Genomic DNA, 6,818 nt, shown 5'->3' on the forward strand with positions numbered 1-6,818 from the left:
AAAGAAAGAAAAGAAAAGAAAAAAAGAAAGAAAAGGAAAAGGTTCTGCAGTGATACTGATTTTTTAAGGGAGACATCTCAAATTATGCTATCTTTTAACTATTTGTACTAGGTGTAGTTAATCCTGTGGTGGTAACTGTTCTATTTTAGCAGAACATGTTGATCAGTTAATTTTATAAGGTGAATAATGCTTTAATAGTAGTACAATCTCTGTTCTCTCAATAGAAGATGTTGGGTTTCTTGCAGGAAATTTTGGCCAGAAACTGTATCCATCCTTGGAGATATTAGAAAGGTATGTTCATTGGGCCTTGACTTAGAATGTACTTTACCTAGTGCTTTTTGTAGAAGCTTGAGAGCATGAAGAAGTAACACAGGAATTTTTTTGAACAACCTTTGCTGAAAAGATGCTGTGCTGCCTTGCTTCCTTACACTTTTTCTGCTACTTAAAAACCACATATAGTCTCTTAAAATAACTGTGAATCCAGCTTTTGTCATTGACTTTTGTGTGCTGTTAGTCTAGTAATAAATTAGTCTGTAACCATTTTGTTCTATAATTATGCAAAAATGTGAAAATAAACATCTGTCAAGGTAATTCTCAAGAAGCTTGATCAGAAGACTTGTACCATGGTACACTTCCTGATTAAGAGAATTGTACTGTTTTTTGTTCTTTATTATCATCTTGCTGAAAGTGGCAGAACAGTGTTCTTGAACAGTAGTTGTACTGTAGTTCCCAGTCTCTGTGCTCCAGTAATAATGGTTTAGTAATCATAACGTTTAACAATTTTTATTTTATTCTTTAAATCATGCCTGCAATGAGTATTTTATTTGAGAGTTTATTTTTTTATGGTCATTTAGATCCTCTTACATTCAGATTACCTCTTACCTATTTATAACTGTGGCTTAGGCAAGGTCTGTAATGATTGGAAGCATGGCTTTCGTCAGACTGGTTGCTGGTTTTATGTGTATTCATTGTGAGCAAATCTTTGTGTACCTCAGACACTTGCAGATTAATTTGCTTTGTGTTCTGACTCTGAGAGAGCAACCAAGCTGTTTTGTACTAGAATTCAGTCTTTTCAGAGCAAGGTTAAAGGCTTCTGGTGAATGCAGTGTGAATATATATGCTCAGACAGAACTGCTTTGACTTAATAGAGGACTTTGTTCTCTTCAAGCAGTTCAGCATCTCTTCTTTTTTCAGTTCTGGGGTGTGTGGTAGAGGTGGGTTTTTTGTTGTTTATTTTGGTTTGGGTTTGTGGTTTTTTTTTTTTTTTTTTTTTTTGGAGGGGGAGGATTGGTTTCTGTGCATGTTCCACAGCCCTGGAAAAAGCTCTTCCAGATAGTTGCGGAACAGTCTGTGTGCTAGCTCTGTGTTCTCTGAAGCTTCTATCACCCTGAAGATGCTTATTCTGATCACTTCAGTCTGCTGCCTGGATACAGGCAATCTGATATTCCTTAACAGAGATGGAGTGTTACAAGATTGTAACAATAATCCAAGCCAAGAGTGATCTCCCCAAGGCTATGGGTTCTCAGCAGGATATGTTCCTGGTTTCCCAAATCATAAGCATTGGGACACTTCAGCATCAAAGGTTCATTTAAGAAGACATGGTGCAAATTTCTGGTCAGACTTTAAATGTTTCAAATTGCAGCAATAACATCTTTGAGTTAATCCAGATTTTGATGTTTTTAGGTACTAGGTAAAATCCTTCTAGCTGTTTGAGGTTTTTCAGCATTTTGTCTCTTTTTTAAATATATATAGTAGAGCCCTTCCACTGAAGTATTATGTGGCATGTGAATTCTGAGTTATGCAGTTATAGGATTTTGTTTTTGCAACCATTTACCTTCTTTACTGGGTCATTTGTCAATTGAACACCAAGACAGCATATTTGTTGCCTCTCTCCCCTGTCAAATATCCTCATTTCTGTCAATTTCTCTTGGTTTTTTGCACCCATCCATCTGTCCATTCTCTCCCTCCCCCATCCAGAAAGACTTAGGCTCAGATGCATGGTAAGAGCTAACAACGTTTGTATTGGTTCTTTTCTGTTTGCTCCAAACCCGAGTCCATGTTGAGTATTGATTGGTCTGGCTTCTCTAGGCTCCAAAGGGTCTCCATCTTCCTTGACTTGGAAGGTATCTGAAAACATAAATGACCTTTGTAGCATATTGATTTATTCAGTACAGCATTTCCCGAATTTTAAGCAAAACTCTTACAAATTACATATTGGCAGATTTTTGGATGGTTTAGCTCCTAGCTACAGTAGAAATTGGGGGGTATGTGGGAGGGGTCCCTTATACTAGTGCTACAGTAGCTGCATTTTTTTCTTGTCCTGAATAGTCTTTGGGAATTTGGGGATTTTGTTTCGTGTGTGTTTTTTTTTTTTTTTTTTCCCAAATTGCTTGAACTTGAATGATAAGACTTCTCTTCATTGCATAGGTATCACCAAATACAAAAGATGCCTGCTTTGCTTCTGCAGTTGAATGTTTACAGCAAATCAGGTAAYCCTCTGAAGTTGGTCTTTTTAATGTTTTCCAGTTCCTGCTGCAGTGGTATTTGTCTAATTTATTTGACTGTGATCCTTTATTGTCTTTTTTTCCTCATTCATTTTGGTAAGAGAGGTCAGGTAGAAGTTTCAGAGTTCCTACAGGAAATGATACCAAATTATCCCAGTGAGAAAAGTACAGCCTCATAAATGGGACAGTTTGAGGCATGTACAGAGGATGCCATTTAGAATTAAAAGTGAAAGGATATCTAGTCAGATCTACAGGTGAGTTTTTTTTTTTAAAAAATGATTAAGACAAAAACATATTTGTGAGAAGCTTTTCATATCTGTTGGTTGATAAAAGGAATTCTGCTGTAAGAACTTAAATGGAAATCAAAAGGATTTTAGAAAGGCCTCTCCTCCACCACCATCAATTTGTAAAAATAGTGCAAAGCTGTGAAGGCTGTCTTGTTTGTAATAGTGCAAATAAAACCCTTGACCCAGCAATTATAGCTTGGGGTGCTACATGGCTTTGGTAGCTTTGACTTCTGTGGTATGAATGATCTGTGGGCTTACCTTCGGGGGGCAAAGGGGGTAGAAATTAAAAAAACTAACTAGCAGCTTGTCATCTTAATTTAGAAGCAAATACTCACAATGTACACCAAAGACTTCTGTGATGGTAAGAGGTTGTATTGTTTCGTCGAAACTATTCCAGACAACTGAGTTTAGACAAGTCAGTTGTGTGGTTTTCTGTTCTTTTTTTTTTTTTTTTTTTTTTTTGAGATTGGGGTGGGAGGAAGGGAGTTGTTAATCTGGAAAAACAACTTCTCGCTTATTACCCTGTTTGTTTTGGTTTTGCTCTCCAAATAGTACTACCTTTACCCCAGCTGACAAATTGAAGGTGATCCAACAAACTTTTGAAGAGATCTCTCAGAATGTACTTGAGTCTCTTCAGGAAGATTTCCTGTGGTCTATGGATGACTTATTTCCCGTTTTTCTCTATGTGGTGCTACGAGCCAGGTAGGTACTAAGAGTAGCATCATACCTAAGTAGGGCATAGGCGGTGTGGATACACCCATGTTAAGCTTTCCTGCTTCTCATTATCGGACTAAATTTTAGCTTTTTGTAACTTCAGATTTTTCCATTTTGACTTTTTGCTTTGGGCTTGAATAAATTTTAGAATTAAAACTGCAATGATTGTAACCTCAGAATGAAATTAGGAAAAAGCATGGTTCTTGCGGAGCACTTGAGGACAGATTTTAATGGTATCTTTCTTCACCCTATTCTTTCCCTCTCCCTCTCCCACATGTAACAGGATAAGGAATTTGGGGTCTGAAGTACACTTAATTGAAGACTTAATGGATCCTTATCTTCAGCACGGGGAACAAGGCATCATGTTCACTACCTTGAAGGTATGAGAATTATTCAGGGTTATTAAAAACTCTTTGGAGAATTCATCAGGTTAAGACAATGTCACAAACAGTAAGTTATAACTTCCTTGACAATTTTAATCAATGTTTTTTAGCTATTAGGAGCAAGAAAACTTAACTTAGAGCTTAGCATAGCCTAGTATTTATGAAAACTACTAATAAAATGATGCAATATGTAAATGTAAAAGCAATACTGATGGCTGACTGTTTTGCTGTGCTCACTTGTCTTCTTTCCCCTGCAACTTAACAAATTTTAATTCTGTTATAAAAATTGGAATGAAGTACTTCTCTTGAGAGTGACTAATGATGTTTGTCTGACATTACATCAAGATGCATCAAGAATTCAATTTTGCCCCCCCCCAAAAAAAAAAAAAAAAAAAGATTCCTTTGTCAATCTCTATATTCTGGTTAGTATTTTTCTAGTACTTCTTCTAAGTATGAGAGAAGAGAGAGAGAGATCTCTGTTTAGGTGAAAATCCCATTGTATGCCAAAGACCTCTGTAATAGTAGGATGTTGTCTTGTTTCATCAAAATTGTTCCAGACAATTGGGTTTAGACAAGTCAGTTGTGGTTTTATTTTTTTATTGAGGCAGAGGTGGGAGGAAGGGAGATAACCTGAAAATACTTTAAGTAAAAATTGCATGCTGAGCTGCTAGAAGAGCATGGTTGTGTTTTTGGTCTGTGAAAACTGGGAATGTATCTGGGTTTTTTTCCCACCTGTTATTTTTATAATGTTACAAGAAGGGAAGATCTGAGTTGAACTTTCTCAAAATAATATTTTTATTTTGACTTGTGAGCAAGAAAGCGTACATCTTGCCAAAGCTGGGAACCAAAGTGTTTGGAGTCTCAAATTGTGCTATCTCACTTCATAAAGAGTTAGACATAATTTGTTATTGAAAGCTCCTGGGTTTTTTGCTGTTTACATATCATAAGATTCTCATGTGTTGCAATGTCACTGTTTCATCGCTGCTTGCAGAAAGCCTATTTTCTTGGATAGAAAAAGTTCAACCTATTTGTGTATGGTACTTTTTCAGATTCCTTAAAACTGGCATATGTGCTAAACTGAACTTTGTTTTAATTCAGGCRTGTTACTACCAGATTCAACATGAGAAACTTACTTAGACCATCGTTTATGACCTGACTCTGGGATAATCTRCTGAGTGGAACTTCATTAATACTCACTTTCTTCCCTGAAATAGCACTACAGACGTGAAAATACTCTGAAGTTACAGATGTTTTGTTAGAGATGAACACATTCTGGTTTTACTACTTCTGAACTTTAAGATTGGAAAATTGCAGCTGGAGGCTAGCTATGAAGAGATGATGAAGATAGCGATAATGGAATTTGATTTGCCAAGCACTTTCTGAGAAGAAATGACTCTAACAAAAAAATTATTTATTCCTCTTAAATTAACAGTACGTCAAAAAGGCATAGAGTACATATGAAAGTCTAGGTCATGTAGCTTCTAAAATAGGTTTGTCTTTATTATTACTGGTTTGTCAACAGGGATGTTTAAAGAGTGAATTACACCACAGAACCAGTCTTCCTRAATTAAGCTATTACTATATATGTTTGTTGAAAAATGACAATGATAGTATTTATAATGAGTAGCCTATAGTGTGTTTTGCTGTAAAGGTTTTGAGGCATCTTCTGCTGAACAGAACTGCTGAAAGCAGTGTCATAATATGCTATTGTGGAAATATTCACACTGTTAGACTTGCCTGTTTACTAGAATTACAAATAGGTAGGCACTCACTACTCTTTCTGCTAATGAAAAAAGGCGTTGACTAGTTCATATTTTGGCACTGAATTAAATACTTGAAATCCATAGAGTGTTCAACTTTGTTCCCTGAGATCCAAGGATAAACACTTTCTTCAGAAAAGAAGAAAGTCCTGTGTGATAGGAAAATGAGAATGTTTTTCAACAAACTGACAGTGGATTAAGTTTGAGACTTTTGCCTGTAACTTGCCGGTTAGTTATGTGTCAAAGAAAAATGTCTATCATTGCATTTTTGAAGATACAGAGAACAAGTAATTTCAGTGGAGGTTTTTTTGTGTATGTGTGTGCGTTCTTCTGTGGTTTATGGTTGTTTGTTTATACCAATAACACTGCTTGGGTATTGTAGATGCTCTTTACCATGACTGACACAAAAAAAAAAAAAAAAAAGGCAGAGGGGAATTGATTACTGAATGTTATAATGGCTTAAGTTATTTCAAATTTCCATAGCTAATGCTAATCATATTTTGAAAAAATAATCATGGCTTGTGTATTGGCACTTAAATGATTAAAGAAACATATGTCAAAATACTGTTGGGARCAGTGACTGTAATGTAGCAATTTTCATAATAAAGTAAAAAATTGTTCTTTCTGAGATTATTAATTTTATTAGAGAAGAGGAGAAAGCAATTCTGGCAAGGCTGTTTACAAATATTTCATTGTGAGCAGAACGCGTGCTTGGTTAGTTATTGCATGAAAGACAGCTGTTCTAGACCATTACTATTTCTTTTATGAAAATAAATTAAAGCAGAAAAAGTGGTGATGGGTACTGTACCAGCTTTGGTTCTGTTTGGGATTTATTCCTTGTAGGAAAAGATTTTTTTTTTTTTTCCAAAAAGATTGTATGGGGCATGAGCATTTGAGGGCTGAAACTCTTCTTGAAAATAGTGGTGAAAGTTGACTTTAACAGAAACTCAAATTCTTTTTAATCTACTGTGAATGTTCCTCTTAAATATATATAACCAATTGAAGAGTCAGATTGTTGTTTATAAACAGTTATGATGTTTCATTATGATGTTTTATTTACAAATACCAGGTTAATGGATACTTAAATGTATTTGCCCAGTCTTTAAACAGGATACTGAAGAGACTTTCTTGATCTTTTGTAAGTAAAACTGAAACCAAACCGAAACAAAC

At 35.5% G+C, this 6,818-nt stretch overlaps 1 protein-coding gene across 1 annotated transcript in view; it reads left to right on the top strand.

Moving 5' to 3' along the window:
* The window catches only part of ALS2 (alsin Rho guanine nucleotide exchange factor ALS2), a 43,836-nt gene extending 37,396 nt beyond the window's left edge, over positions 1 to 6,440 (top strand). Inside the window, exons 31-35 of the mRNA XM_085299408.1 lie at positions 246 to 291; positions 2,428 to 2,489; positions 3,344 to 3,493; positions 3,789 to 3,885; positions 4,987 to 6,440. Coding sequence (XP_085155534.1) covers positions 246 to 291; positions 2,428 to 2,489; positions 3,344 to 3,493; positions 3,789 to 3,885; positions 4,987 to 5,025 — 394 coding nt within the window. The 3' untranslated portion in view covers positions 5,026 to 6,440. The remainder of the gene's footprint in view (positions 1 to 245; positions 292 to 2,427; positions 2,490 to 3,343; positions 3,494 to 3,788; positions 3,886 to 4,986) is intronic.
* The last annotated feature ends 378 nt before the right edge of the window (positions 6,441 to 6,818 follow it).

The sequence above is a fragment of the Rhea americana genome, unplaced genomic scaffold (assembly GCF_003343005.1).
Source record: "Rhea americana isolate MKP2758 unplaced genomic scaffold, rheAme1 scaffold_15, whole genome shotgun sequence".
NCBI lineage: Eukaryota > Metazoa > Chordata > Aves > Rheiformes > Rheidae > Rhea > Rhea americana.